The 15,685-nt window shown below is 42.2% G+C and overlaps 1 protein-coding gene across 2 annotated transcripts in view; it reads left to right on the forward strand.

Annotated features, from left to right (window-relative positions):
* The first annotated feature begins 288 nt into the window (after window positions 1–288).
* Window positions 289–15,685, forward strand: part of LOC118006806 (protein mono-ADP-ribosyltransferase PARP8) — a 172,617-nt gene continuing 157,220 nt past the window's right edge. Inside the window, exons 1-3 of one of the 2 annotated variants that reach the window (XM_034999591.1) lie at window positions 289–482; window positions 1,472–1,573; window positions 2,524–2,578. In XM_034999591.1, coding sequence (XP_034855482.1) covers window positions 1,483–1,573; window positions 2,524–2,578 — 146 coding nt within the window. In that variant the 5' untranslated portion in view covers window positions 289–482; window positions 1,472–1,482. Of the gene's footprint in view, window positions 483–1,210; window positions 1,385–1,471; window positions 1,574–2,523; window positions 2,579–15,685 lie in introns of those variants that run through there. The other variant, XM_034999592.1, reaches the window with a different exon arrangement.

A 15,685-nucleotide genomic window follows, 5' to 3' on the forward strand; every position in this document is an offset into this window, starting at 1 on the left:
GGTACTTCTGCTGATAAGGAAGTTGACTGAGACTGTGGTAGGCATACAGAAATGAAGCTGCAAGGCACCACCATTCGTGCATTCAGCCAACATTCAGACCTGCCTGCTATTTTTCAGGCACTGCACCAGGCACTGGGAACGCAGAACCAGATGAGCCATGGTCTGCTCAGGGAAGCCTCCTCAGTGGAGGAAAAAACAACAAGAGAAGTGCCATTGGAGGCCTGTCCTCGGGCATATGGCAATATAGAGGCAGGACGGGTACCTCAGCCCTGAGGTGTCCTTAGGCAGAACAGGAAGTGAGGATCAGAGCGCTACCTCACTTCTAGACAGCAGGATCGTCGGAGCTTCCCCTTGACTGACTGGCAAAGGAGCGGCTTTTTAAAACAAGCCAAGCAGATCTCCATCTTCTAGGGAGACCCTGGCACGGGCTCCTTGATTCTGCCAATTTTTTATGGACGGAAATACCTAGGAGGGAAGAACTGGTGAGTCTTTGGAAGTAAGAGGAGGTCCCTGGAAAGGGGCTGCATTTCCTACCAGGTGTCCCGAAGGGACTAAACTACTTCCACCTGGGAGAAAAAGACTGTGGCAGTTGAGGGCACGGGAGGATGTCTGTCTGGAGTCATTTCAAGGCTTTTTCCACCTTGCCTGATGTGGCAACAAGGAAAGATTTATTCGTTTTATTTATTTTCAATTTTTAAAGATTTTTCTTTTCCCTTCCCCCGCTCCCAGCCACTCTGGTTTGGGTTTTCCATATGACTCATAATCCCTTCCGAAAGTGGAGTCGAATTCATAAAAGTGGTGGAAGGGGGGGGCAGGCTGGGAGCCCCGGGGAGTCTTCACTACCTACATTCCCACTCAGCCCCTGGCGCGAGCGGCGGCCGGGGCGGGGACGCCCAGCCTGCGCCCGGGATGGCGGATACTATTCACACCCCGGCGGCCGGGACCCGGTGACTGGGCGCGGGAGGGTCTGCAGCGGGCGGCGCTGCAGCAGCCTCCGCACGGCCGCCGCCGCCCGCGGGCGCGAGTGTGCGCGGGTGTGGAAGGCCGGCGTGCGGGCCGCGAGGGGTGTGCGCGCGTGAGGCGGAGCGGGGCTCGCCCCTCGCCGGCGCCCGCCGGTGATCGCTCTCCGGCCGTCTCCAGCACCCTTGGCCCCCCACGGCCGTTGGTCCGGGCGGGGGAGGGAGAAAGTGAGACTCGGTGTCATCACCATCCATTGTCAGGAGGGGAGGAAACTGGAATCCAGCAGTGGCGAGCAGCAGCTGGGCGGTCACATCTGGGAATGCAAAGCCGACCTCCCCCCCGCCTCCTCCTCCACCACCTCCTCCTCTTTCACCCAGGATCACTTCCGAAACCACTTCGCCTTCAGCCCCTGCCTCGGCCAGAGGTTTCATTTTTAACTGAATATTTACGAAAGCTGGAAGCGTGCGAGGGGGGTGGGGTGGGGTGGAAATAGCGGCTGCTTCTTTTCCAGGGATTTATTTAATGGGGATGTGTTCAAGGCAAGAGCGAATTCAGAAGGATATCGACGTCGTGATCCAGAAGTCCAGAGCCGAGAAGGACTGCCTGTTTGCAGGTGAGTTCTCGCCTTTCCGGAGCCTCGCACCCAGCGCCAGCTTCCCCTGACCGCCCGCCGCCCCCCTTCCCAGGTCTCTGACCGCGACGTGTGTGGCTCGGGCTGGGGGTGGGTTGCACGTCCCCATTCCGGGGTTCATTTGGCAACAGCTGCTGCAGCGGGAGCGGGAGCCCAAAGGGGGAGGGGGCGCCAGCCTCTCCCCTACTCCCCTCCCCCGCACCAGTCTGGGGCGGCCACCAGCTCTGGGGGCCGAACCACGGTGGCCCGAGCAGGGGTCTAGGCGGAGGTGCCGTGCGTGCTCTTTTTATCCCCCTGTGGATGCCCCGAGCGTCCCAGCCCGCCTCCGGGCTTTCAGCAGCTGCGGCCGAGCCGGGCGGGGAGGACCTGCGGGTTTGCGCAATGGGCTGAGCGGCGGCGGCCGGCAATGGAGCCCGCTGCGCTGCGCTACGCTGCGCCGGCCGGCTGCGCCCGGCGCCGATGCCCCCGGGGGCCGGGGCGGGGGGCAGCGCTGGCCGGATCTCCGCGCCTTCAGCTCGCGTTAGTCCCCTCCGACTGGCAGTGCGTTGCCCCGGAAAGACCAGGGATTCCCGGGGTTCCCGAGGCGCCCTGCTCCCATGCCTGGGGGTCGCCTTTCGTCCATTTTGCTCCCCGGGGAGAAGGATCGGATTTTGCTTTCTCAGCCGCGAGCTCGGCGGGGGCCGCTTCCGGCCACCCCGACCGGGAAATTCCCGCCGTTGCCATGGCACCCGGCACTTGTTGCGGGGGGCGGCCTCCCGCGGCACCCGGCCCGGGGTGCGCAGCATCCCCTCCTGCGTGGCGCGGAGAGGGGACCTCGCGGTTCTCCAGCCCGCCAGGCCTTCCCTTGGTTCCACTAAGTAGGGGGCCCAAGTCATGACCAAGGTGAAAAACCCACTCGAGGGGTAGCTTTTAACAGGACTTTTCCGTTTCAGATTTCAGATACTCAGATTCCACCTTTACTTTCACCTACGTTGGCGGCCCCAAAAGGTATTTGTGTGTATAGAGTTGCTTCATTTCCTGTTCACAGGCTTGTGTTTCCTTTGTTCTTAGCATGTTCCGTGTTTGGGTATTTTTTTTTCTCTTGTTGCTGTGCTTTCGCCACATCCCAGGCTCGAGGTCCCCCCGTTTTAAATAAGAGGGGACATAAATATGTTTGCTTCAAGTGTTTCTGAGATCACGCCACAGGCCATGAGCAGAACTCTTGCACGGTTCCTGTTAAAGCTGTTACACTGTGGTAGCTTGCTCTTGAGACGTTTGGGGGTTGATAGATTCAAGCGGGTGCAGAACTGGGTATGAAGTGAAATGCATAAAAGATAGAAGATGTCACAAACTAGTTTGAACACAAGTAATAATTTTCCTGGTGAGTTGGGGCTGCGTGTTTCCATGTTTTCTGAAGGTTGATATAAATATGCAGTCTGCCAATTCTCCATACCTTTTTTTTTTTTTAAAGGAGCGGTATTTTGGTTTTCGCATTTAGTTTTGGAAAGGATTTGGAAGTTATATGTAGCTGGAGTGTGTAACTTCTCTCTTGAGGGGGAGGTATGACAGATGCATATATTAATACCAAATTGTTAACAGTGTGAAAGAAGTCCAAATCCAATTTTGTATTTAGGAAGTAGAGAGAAAATGAAAGGTAGCTTTTAAAATATGCCTTGCCGTCTTCACTTGTTAAGTTAGGATTTTCTCCCTTTTAGCCCTTTGGGGACACTGGTTTAAAAGAGCGGTGGCCGCATACGAGAACTGTTAGAGATTTATCCTTGCTGTTAGGACTTGACATTTAATATCATTTGACCACATTCCAAAATATCGCTTAGCTTAATGGAAACATTTATGAACATATAAATTGCAAAAGAAGCTTTCCTCTGTAAATACATTTTTTAAGAGATTGGAATTAATGTGAATCTTTAAAATGCTTGGGATCTGTGCTGCAATCTATATCTCAAAAAAGCTTTAATTAAAACAGTTCTCACATTTCCCATATGTACAGCCTAAGCCTCAGGATTGGTATATTGATTTGATTTACTAGTTGAGAACATAGCACATATAACATATACTTATTGGGAAAGAATAAAATTACAGTACTTCGTAATTTACTGTGGTACTATCATCCTTGTAGTTATGAATAAAAAGAGTAACTTAGAGGAGATTCAGCTAAATTAATGCTGCTCCTACACTTACTATCCAAAGGAGGTTGGTGTATGACTAATATCCTTTTGGATTATTTTAACAGTTAAAATATGCCATGCGGCCCATTGAAAACATTCTCCATGCAATCAGGTAGATAGCTGCTTGAGTAGTCGGCTTAACAGTTACTGTGGTAGCTGCTTGAGTAGTCGGCTTAACAGTTACTGTGGTTTACCCAGTGAGAGGTGTGGCCTGGAGAACGCTCTGGGTAGGTTTTTCAACTAACTAGCTTATTTTCAATAAGATACTTGAGTTCTTTTGGGCTCAGTTTACTTATCTGTACAATGAGGGAGTGAGCCACACACTTAATCTCTAAGATCTGTTAGATGCGGCAGTAAGATTCTTTATCAGCAAATTATTGAACTGGTGTTAACACAGCAAGAGGTGGAGAAGGTATGAATGCCTCAGGAGTAAGGCCGGGGGGTTGGGATGAATAATTAACTGATTCAGATAACATCGGTTTTCACTGTAGGAACAAGCACCGTGGTTGCTCTTAAAGTAAGAGATGTTTCATTTTCTATGTAATCCTATTAAGGGATAGTATTTTCTTTTGTCTCTGATTTAAATACCTGGGACTTGTATATCTACTAAAGAAGACTTTAACGGACTGTTCTGTGATTGCTTTGTCTCCCTAAAAGCTTTTTCTACAAAATGATATATAGGTTGTTTTAGTATAATAATGATAATAATCCCTTTAATGATAATCCCTTTATGCATTTATAGCTAATGGCAGAGAAGACTTTTTTTCCTGAAGATAAAAATGCATTGTTTTCATTAACTATATTAGAATCTGATATTTATTATATATTTCTCATTGTGGCATTTAAAATTGGGCATTTAAAATTTTAAAAAATCCTGCTGTTTTTATTGAAAGTGCTTATTAACTTATAATAGTCCATTAATAGTGTCATTTCCGGTAAACTAGACTTACTTCACCATTAAAGGAGGTGGGAATCTTAAAGAGAGATAGTACGGGATTATCTTGAATTATATTTAACTATCGTTTCATATAAACCACTGAGAACATATTTAAGGATAATTTTCAATTCAGGTTGTAGATAAAACTTAGTAAACCATTTTTTCTTTCTCACACTCTCTCAGAACAAGTTACACTTTGTTCTAAACGCAAAGGTTGACCTTACGTGTTACTATTCAAAAAAAGAAATAACTTGGTGAATTTTTTTTACACATACATTTTTTTATGTTTCTGTGCGTAAGAGGAAATGCCAAGAGGCGATTGTGTCAGGGCTGGCCAGTGGCCTGGTAAATTGACCTTTCATTTGGAGGTTGAAGGGCTTGTTAACATTTGCTGTTCTGCTGTCTTGGTGGACCTTAGGTGAGGAATAAGGGGGGAGCGGATGGTCAGCTGGGAGACTGAGTTCAGTTAGTTTTCCCTAAAGAGAAGTTTCATGTAGTCATTATATCCTCACTTTTGGACGTACAAACTGAGCTCAGAGAGCTTAAGAACGATGCTGAAATTTACTCAGTTCATTGAAGAAGCTACCATGTACACCCTGTCCTGTCACCCTCTCGAGACCTGTGCTCATTCCTCTACACTAGTGTTCTCAGCCTCTTTGAACATGGAGACACTTGAACATTAAAGCATCATGCAGATACTGATAGGAGAGTGATAGTTTTAGTGTCTTTCGACTGAGAAATAATGAGAAAGAGGTGTTAAATGTTATGAATCTGATTATTAATCCATCTGCAGTGCTTAAAAATTTGTGGTATATATACAGCTAGATTAATTTATTCTAGCAATGGTCTTTGTAACACACCTCTGATTCCTGGACTTCTTTTTTTTTTTTTTTTTAAGATTTTATTTTTTTATTTATTTGAGAGAGCGAGAATGAGAGAGAGAGAGAGAGAGAGCACATGAGAGGGGGAAGGGTCAGAGGGTGAAGCAGACTCCCTGCTGAGCAGGGAGCCCAATGCGGGACTCGATCCTGGGTTGTCAGGATCATGATCTGAGCTGCCGGCAGTCGCATAACCAACTGAGCCACCCAGGCGCCCTGATTCCTGGACTTCTTGGAATAACTTCAAAACCATCAGTGGTTCAGGGCCTGCCATGGGCACCAACCCAGTGCTGTTTCCAATTTCAGGGGTGTGCTGATGTCTGGCCTCGACTGTAGACAATTTGGAAGTTTATGCAAAAGTCATTCCTTCCCTGTACTTGTCATGCTTGTGATCTTCTGCCTCCTTTCTCCCTTATTGATTGATAGTAAAATCCCTAAGACCACAAAGGTTTGGGATTCTGGTTCTTCATCTCATTTGCAGTCAGTCTTGCAGTTAGTGGTGGAAGAAACAGAAGGGAGGAAGTGAGTAGTGACAGTGACTAGGGCTGGGAGAGCAGGTTGAGTCTCTGGTGCCAGTGGTCCGCAAAGACAAGGACTGAGCGAGGTGAGCCCGTTGGGCCTGGCCATAGACCCCTGCTGGATTCCCTGATTGTGAGCTTCCAGTAAGGAAAGTGTATTGTGAGGATATAACAGAGGTTTTAAAAATACACAAATAAAAAGTGTTTATTGTAAAAAAATTTTTTGTTAAAGAGATAAGCCAAAAAAATAAGAACACATGATTTTTTCATTTCTATTAATGTGTTAGAATTTATTCTTTCAGAATTTTTATGTGTCTATATGCATATAAAATATATGCATCCAGGGATTGTATTATACTCTTTTGAGACCTCAGTGTTTTTTCACCCAAGAATATAACAATGTCTTCCCTTTAGGAAGGATATGAGAATAAAGAAATGTTTATTAAATTGAGAGTTTTCCAATCAAGGAGTGTGACTGCATGATAAGAAATCTAACTTTTATATTAGAAATTATTAATACATTAGAAACTTAATATCTGGCAGAATGTTCAGAATTCCCTATAGGTGTACGCCTTTTATTGTAGGAATAGACACTTTTTCACGTGGTCACGGGTAGAGTGGCATCTTTTGAAGTATGTGCCCCGCCCCCCCCCCAGGATATTCTGTTCACATAACTGTTCTGGAGCATCACATGTAACACTAACAATAGCGTCCACAGTCCCTCAAGTCACATGCTATCTCTTCTTTTTCCTCGGCCTTTGCACATGCTGCAGAACACCCATCTACACCCTGTCCTCCCCACCCTCCCCCATTTCAACCCTGGGAAGCCTTCATTGTTGGATCTTTGCTAAGGCCAATTCCCCTTGGAGGAGCCTTTCTTGGCATCCCCTTCCCTGTATTATCCTTTTAGGTATTTCTAAAACCATGTTGTCACATTGTATTGTTAGCACCTGTTTACTTGATCATCTCTCTGACCTTGAGCTTCTTGGAGGCAGGGTCTGTCCTGTTCATTGCAGTTTCCCTAGCCCCTAGCTCCCTGCCTAGTACAATGTGTTTTTTGGATAAGTAGGTGTTGATTCAATTATTAAACGAATGCTAAAAGGTCTTCTGGCAGGTGAGAAGCAATTTCCTAACTAAATGGTCAGGTATAGAGATAGTCAAATACTTCAAAAAGCCCCAAATCTGGTAATGTCACTTGCAATAGAATTTCTTCAGAATCCAGAAGTTGCCCAGCCAAGTTATAAGCCCTGTGGTGTGCTCAAATGCTTTTAGAAGACAGAAAGATAATGCAGTTGCTCAACATTATGAGGGAGTTAATGGGGACTGTGACACCCTAGAGAGTTTGGACTCTAAAAGTATTTAATTCAGTTTAAAAAATCAGTAGCACTCTGGTGAACAAATTTTCTGAGGGCCCTAATCCACCTGGGCTCCCAGTGTTTAATTCCTTGCTCATGGGATGCCATGGAGAGAGGCAATCTACTTGATTACTAAAGTGCATTTGTTTTGACTTTCTTTGAAAGGAGAAGTGTATGTGGGTGCAGGAATGGGGGCATTGAGAGAGTGGTGAAGTAGAAAAAGAGCATCTCAAAAAGATTAATCAGTTTTCATTGTGAAAGAATTACATACTCATTCTAGAAATCTTGAAATATGCAATTTTGAAACCATCAAGTGCTTCTTAAGATGTCATAATGAAAAGAATGATCATTTTTTAAAATCAGAAATTAGCATGTTCCTCTTGGCAATGGGGACTTGCTTCTCAATTTTATACTGTATCAATTATTATCCAAAATAATGATTTTTTTTTAAAAAAAGTCTTTTCCTTGGAGCCTTGGGAACCTACGTTGGAAGCTGGGGTGCCTGGTGGAAGGGAGTTTGAAGGAAGCTGAATGAGTGAGTGAGATCTGAGCTTTCGTATCCCTTTGTAAATTATAGCTGCTCTGGCTCTTTTCTGTACAAATTTTTTTGAAGAAGATTTCATTGTTAAATGAATTTAAAAACCACTGACCTAAAATAACCACCAATTTAACATAACTATAACTTTATTGAGACTTATATAGTAAAATATTTAAAGTCCATTTATTTCATGGATTAAGATAATACTCTTACTTGTAATTATTGGGCATGGTCTCTGCATGCCTTTTGCCTGCCTCACATCCTATGTGGCAAAGACAAGTAGGTATTTTGTTAACTATTTTACATTTTATAGTTAAAGAAACTGAGGCTTGGGTGATTTAAATAGCTTACAGTTATTAAGCAGAGTAGGGATATGTTGCAGTGTGAGTCGATGTTTATGTAAGGCTTAAGGGACATTGGTTGAACTGGCATGACTAGGATGGCTGGGAATGTTTGAGGTTGGGGAGGGATTGCTTGGTAGGATGCCCGCCAGGGGCCGTACTGAAAATTCTGCTGGCTGGCAAGGGAAATGCCTGAGCCCAGGGCTGAGCATTAATAGTGAGAAAATTATGTACGTTGGCTGTGGAATCCTTACACAAATATTGGGCCGACCCATTTAAATTCCCCATCATTTCTCTCGGCAGCAGTTTGAAAAATACATGCAAGAGAGCATTTATCAGCCCTAAAAATATTTTGTAATTCTCTGTACAGATTTGCTTTTGGATAGATTGTGCTATAGTAGATAAATCTTGCTTTAAGACAGATGCCACTGACTCAGTATGGAATGGTTAAGTTACTGGCATGTCATCTTTCTCTTTTCACTCGCTACATTTTTGAAATTCCATTTTCCATGTACCCCCAGGGAAGACTAATAAGAAATATGCTTTTATTAATAAGGCTTGTCACTCCTATTTCATTGGGACATAATTTAGGTTTTCTGTCCAGGTGCCTCACTTAAATGCTGGACACTTCAACCCAGCATATCTGAACAACCCATCACTTCCTCGTTAAACGAAGCTTCCCTTCCCAGCCTTTCCCTGGTGTCACATCATCTGAGCCACTCAGGAGGAATCTGTCTCAGGTTTCGTGTATCCCACCTTCTTCATTTCTTTCGAGGCTTCAGTGGCTCTTTCTTTGAAATCATTGTGGGCATCTTCATCCCTCACAGTGTCAACATTTGGCCCAGGTCCTGATCACCTTGACTTAGGTCAGTCACTTTAACCCAGTGTTTTAAAATTCTTGCCTAACAGCTCCTCACCCATCCAGTTCATTGATACCCGAACTCTTTTTTTTTTTTAAGATTTTATTTATTTATTTGACAGAGAGACACAGCAAGAGAGGAACACAAGCAGGGGGAGTGGGAGAGGGAGAAGCAGGCTTCTGAGCAGGGAGCTCGACGCGGGGCTTGATCCCAGGAACCTGGAATCACGACCTGAGCTGAACTAAAGCAGATGCTTAACGACTGAGCCACCCAGGCACCCCGATACCTGAACTCTTTTAATTATGAATTTCACCATAGCATTTTTCTGCTCAGAAGCCTTCAAATGCGACCACGGTTTCTTCCCTATCAAATTGAAACCCCCATCCTTGGCTTTCTAGAGCCACCTTGCCCATCCAGTCGTATGTACTTCTGAGGCTTCCACTGTCCGTTTATTGACCTGGGTCTCTCCATTCAACGGCGGTTTGTATTTAGTGCATTAAGCATCCACAGCTGTGCAAGGTTTATTGACTGGTAGTTTCTGTGTCACATAATGACACAGGTTTGGATATCGAGATTATGATTTTTATCATCACAGATACCAGTTCATTTAATCTTTTCTTTAATCACTAGTGGCATTTCTGTGAACATTTATGACGTATTTATGCTCAAGAAGAGGATAGAGTAAGCTCATGAGTAGAACAGACTGAGAATGAGAAGACAGTGAAATCTGAGGAGGATGGAATAAGAATATAAATAGATTGTTCCCAATCCATTACAGAATAATGACAACAAGTTTTGGGTGTAGTTCTTTTGCGTATTGGTGACATCCCAGTTTATGGCTGATACCTTGTTGGTATTAATGGAGGATGCCAAAGCACAACATTAAATTTAAAAGGGAATACCTTTGTGCAGTCAGATCAATTTTCCCTGTACAGAAATGAGCAGAAAGCTAGCTGCTAACTGACTTTCCCCAAGATGGTTTTTTTCTGAACATTCTGAAATATAGATTGAAAAGATCATACTGATGGCCTGAAAGTGTTCTTAGGATTTCTCAACCAACTCAGAAGTGTTGTAGTTATTTGGATTTTCATCATGGTTTTGTCCAAAAAACATGTATAGGTTGTTATCTAAGAATCACTTATAGAATATTTACTCTATAGAATGGAGCCAGAGACTAATATAACTATATTTGTTAGGCTTTCACACCTATGAAGAATAAAGTTCAGACAAAATTGGAAAACAAGCAAAAATGCTATTAAGGACAGAGCTGTGTAAAAGAGAAAATGTAAGTCAAATAAAAAGAAGTCACAAAAAAATCAGTACTCTGTTTAAAGACTAGAATTCTGTTTCCTAGCAGAGTGCCTAGAATATGATAAGAATTTCCTACTATTTCTTAAATGAGAGTAATATTTTTTTTACATTGTGGGATAGCATTTCCCAAACTATTTAATTAGGTGTTAGGTATGTGGCCAAATATGTCTGGGAAATGCTTAGTTAAATATTAAACATTTCTAATGGTTGGCGTTTTGGAGCTTTTTACATACTAGTGTACATTATGCGTATCCAAGAGGTGAATCAAGTATTCAGGGTTTCTCAGACTTACTTGATTACAGATCTGGAACATCTTGAGAAAGTTGTTTTGTGGAAAACACTTTGGCAAACTCTGAGTCTTACTCATTAAAAATAGTTTTTGAGTAAACAGCAGTATAGTAGAAATAGAAATTGCCGATTCACAATTGAGCCCTGAAGAATTCACTTTCAGTAATTTTTATAGAACGTGCTTTATGACCAGGAAAGCTTTGGTTAAAGGCATTTGACATTTCATGCGACTGACTTTTCTACATGAGGATTTATTTCTCTGGGTCTCTCACTTTGTCATCATTTGTGTTGAATCCATTTATGATAAGAGCTTTCAACCATTCTTCATCAAAGCCTTGAAGTTAGCAGGGCCCACTTTGCTACAGGATTAGAAGTCGGCCTCATAAGGAAGGGTTAGAGATAATGATTTTGTGTAGCAGAAGTACTCATTATGTCCTCTTAAATTCTGTCACTTTGACTGCAGTAGGGCTTCTTAGTGAGCAATCTGATGGAGTATATACTTTTGGAAAAATTTGTGTGAGGGAAATATGGAATTTATCTACATGTTTCTTTTTTAATAAATTACATCTAGAAATCAGTGAGGGCATTTATTTTATGTATTTTCCTGCTAGTCACCAACTGAGAAATTAACTGAAGGAGTTTTAAAATATTTCTCAGAATTTTTTCAACATGAGTCAGGAAGCAAACTCTTTTTTTTTTTTTTTTAGGCAGTGTCAGTCGTTACACTTTAGGAAGCCACATGCTACTTTTGGTAACACGTGAATGGAGAATGAAACTGGTGCTTCCAGGCGCAGTGCTGTGGACACAGTGTCATGTATATATTGAAAATGATTCATGTTAACAGCAGACCTGTTCCTACCTATATGAACACTCCATAGCTTTTGTGATTTAGGGAAACCACTGGAACCCCACACATACTGAAAATCTAGTAAATTCTAGGTTTTTCATTTTGAAATCAGTGTGCAAAATCTTAAGTGAGTGAATTCATGATTGTGATGATACGTTTGTCAGTCTGTCTGTATCTGTGTCAGTGATCTTAAGAACAAAGTCTTAGCTACTGGAATGTGGAAGACCTGAGCAGAATGTAAAGATCTGCTTTATGGGTAAAAGCTGATGCAGTCATCATTTCTTATTAAAATGCACCACAGCTCGATATGCAAAAAAAAAAAAAAAAAAAAAAGGCCCTCTAGCTGCAAAGCAGTCATTACTTTATTATCACCACAGAATTTGATATGATTTCTCTAGTGAATGGCCAGATTCATTCTTAGTTAACTAAGAAAAAGTTTGAATAATTCACTGTGAGCCAAATTCTCTCCTGTTTCTTTTTGGAGCAGTCCATCCTTATGGGAAAACCAGCTTAGAATGGTGATTTAAGTGAGTTTCAATTAATATGAGAATTGCATATTCTTGGCTGCACTTGATGCCCAGATGATAAAATTTGGAGCAAGAAAGATTTTAAACTTAGTTTTTTAAAAATCATACTAGTTTGGGGGTTAGTTGGTTAACAGTCTGACTCTTGGTTTTGGCTCAGGTCGTGATCTCATGGGTCGATTGATCGAGCCCTGCGTGGGGCTCCGCGCTCAGCAGGGTGTCTGCTTGAAGAGTCTCTCCCTCTGGCCCTCCCCCCACTTGTATGTGTGTATGCACGTGCTCTCTCTCTTTCTCAAATAAATAAACAAATCTTTAAAAAAAATGAAATCATACTAGTTTGATCTTCTTTTCTAAATGAGGTGAAATTGACATGTAACATTTGTTTCAGATGTACAGTATAATGATTTGATATTTGTATATATCGTGAAATGATCACAATAAGTCTAATTAAGATCTGTCACCACACATAGTCACAAACATTTTTTTTCTTGTGATGAGGACTTTGAAGATCCACTCTCTTCTCAACTTTCAAATACGTAGTACGGTATTATTAACTATAATCACCGTGTTGTACATTATATCCCCATGACTTAATTGTAACTGGAAGTTTGTGCCTTTTGATCCCCTTCACCCATTTCTCTTACCCCCACCCTCAGTTTGATTTAATGTGAGCTTTCTGTGTTGACTTCCTATGTCATTAATGTAAAATTCCCAGTGTCCTCAATTCTCGGTGTCCAACATACACAAAATCTTTGCCAGCTGTAGGTAATTGGCAGGGAAAAATCCACTTAGGGCAGTAGTTTCACAAAAGGTTTTTAAAAACAGAAGCGTGACGTTTCTAGTCTTTTGGGGGTACATTCTGTGAAATGTTACATTTCAGATGCACTTTTAAATGAAAATACAGGTGCTTACCACTACGTACCTGTTGGAGTGGCCAAAATCCAGAACATTGAGGACACCAGGTGTTGGTGAATATGTGGAGCAACAGGAGCTCTGCTTCTTTGCAGGTGGGAGTGCAAACTGGTACAGCCACTCAGAAGACAAAGTTTGGCAGTTTCTTACAAAAACTAAACATACTCTTGCCATACTGTACAGCAGTCACACTCCTCTGTATCCACCCAAAGGAGTTGAAAACTTAGGTTTACACAAAACCTGCACATGGATGTTTATAGCAACTTTATTCAAAGCTGCCAAAACCTGGAAGCAACCAAGATGTCTTTTAGTTGGTGAATGGATAAGTCACCTGTGATACATACAGACAATGGAATATTATTCAAGCACTAAAAGGGAATGAGCTATCAAGCCTTGAAAAGACATGGGGGAAAGAATTCCTTTTTTTTTTTTTTTTTTTTAAAGATTTTATTTATTTATTTGACAGAGAGAGACACAGCGAGAGCAGGAACACAAGCAGGGAGAATGGGAGAGGGAGAAGCAGGTTTCCTGCCGAGCAGGGAGCCCGATGTGGGACTCAATCCCAGGACCCTGGGATCATGACCTGAGCCGAAGGCAGACGCTTAACGACTGAGCGACCCAGGCGCCCCCATGAATTCCTATGACTACATGAACGAGTCCAGTCTCAAAGGCTACAGACTGAATGATTCCAACTATATGATACTCTGGAAAAGGCACAAGTACGGAGACAGTGACAAGATCGGCTGTTGCCAGGGGTTACAGGAGAGGAAGGAACAAAGAGGTGGAACAGAGGATTTTCAGGACAGTGAAGCTGTTCTGTACTATATACTATTCTATTCTATATGCTATATAGTATGGTCCTATAATGGTGCATAAGTGTCATACAGTTTTACAAATTCATAGAATGTATAACACCAAGAGTGAACCCTAGGGTAAACTATGGACTCTTGGTGATAATGATGTGTCTCTGTGGGTCCATCATTAATAACAAAGTACCACTCTGATGGGGGATGTTGATCACGGGGCAGGCTCTGCACATGTGGAATAGAGGGTAGATGGAAAATCCCTGTACATTCTGCTCAGTTTTGCTGTGATCTCCAAACTACTCTAAAAATTCAAGTCTATTAAAAAAATAGACAAGAAAGGCAGGTGCTTGCCAAGACTTTTTCAACTTCTAAATAAGGACTCTGATCTAGAGAAGTTTAAGAATTTCTTTTTTACTTAACACAGGCATATAAATTTGAATTAGGAAAATATAAAACTAGCTATATATTTTTATTAAAAATGTGCCTTGGCACAAAACTAAAATGAATAGCCTATATTACAGATTTAGTATGTAGCTAATTCCATAGAGAAAAAAAATCACCATTTTAAATTAGATTTTCTATCAGTGTTTTCCAAATATAGATTATAAAATATACTAAACAAGAATATTTCAAGAAATATTAATAATTATTACAGAAATTCCATGCCTGCTGGTTTTTTAGTCCCCACAATAATACATAATGCCAGTACACTTCTCAAATAAAATCAAGTAGGAGTTGGTGCTCTCAGATACTTCTGTGGCTGAATGCTGAGCATAAACACAAAGTATATTTGAAATGTGTATGCTGTTGTGTGTCTTTCATACATGACACATGCCTGCACACACACGCATTGATATGCACATACCTGCAAACATCGAAATTGCAATGCAAAGATAGCCTAAACTACATTTGCAGACATGAAGAAAATAATAATATACCTATTTCTTTCTCCCTAACCACCCTACCCCCCAACTCCCAACACGCACAGACCATGCACAGACACGCAGTGCTCAAAAGACCGGAGGTATTGAGAATTGAATTACACTGGAAAATTTTTGTGGGCTGGAGGAGTAAGCAGACGAGGGACACCTTATAGGTGAAACAACATCTGATTATGGCTTTTAGAACCACCCCAGACATCCATAATTCTTATACATAAAATTCTTATAAGTCCAACTTTAATTTGGATTGTGTTTACTTATTAATTGTAGTCTAAGTATTTTTCAGGGTTTATGAAATTGCATTTTATATTTTCCAAAGGAAATTTGTCCATTGTTAGTTGAGTTACAAGATTATTTTAAAAAATTCTTTGTGACCCATAACGTTACAGTGCAGTATAACAGAATGGACAGATTGATTCGGTTTCTTTTTAAACAACCAAATGGCTTAACCTCTTTGAAAAATCTTGACTTTATCATCTCTGAAATGGTAGTAATTTTGCAAGGTTTTTAGGATTGAACTTGATAATGCACTTGGAAGGGGTTCCTGAAGACTACTCTCAGGCTCAGTGGTTTGCTAGAAGGAGTCACAGGACTCAGAAAGCTGTTACACTCTGAAGTCCTGTGATAGTTTATAGTTATAGTTTATTATAGCAAAAGGGTACAGAATAAAATCAACAAAGGGCACAGGCTCATTGGGCAAAGTCCAGGAGAAATCAGGCACAAGTTTGCAAGTGTCTTATCAGTAGAGTCATGTGGACACACTTAATTTTCCCAGCAATGATGTGTGACAACACAGGCAAAGCGTTGCCAATCAGGGAAGCCCACCTGAGCCTTGGTGTCCAGGGTTTTTATTAGGGATCGGTGACAAAGGCA

This window comes from Mirounga leonina, unplaced genomic scaffold (assembly GCF_011800145.1).
Source record: "Mirounga leonina isolate KUSES-001 unplaced genomic scaffold, KU_Mleo_1.0 Mir_99, whole genome shotgun sequence".
Taxonomy (NCBI): domain Eukaryota; kingdom Metazoa; phylum Chordata; class Mammalia; order Carnivora; family Phocidae; genus Mirounga; species Mirounga leonina.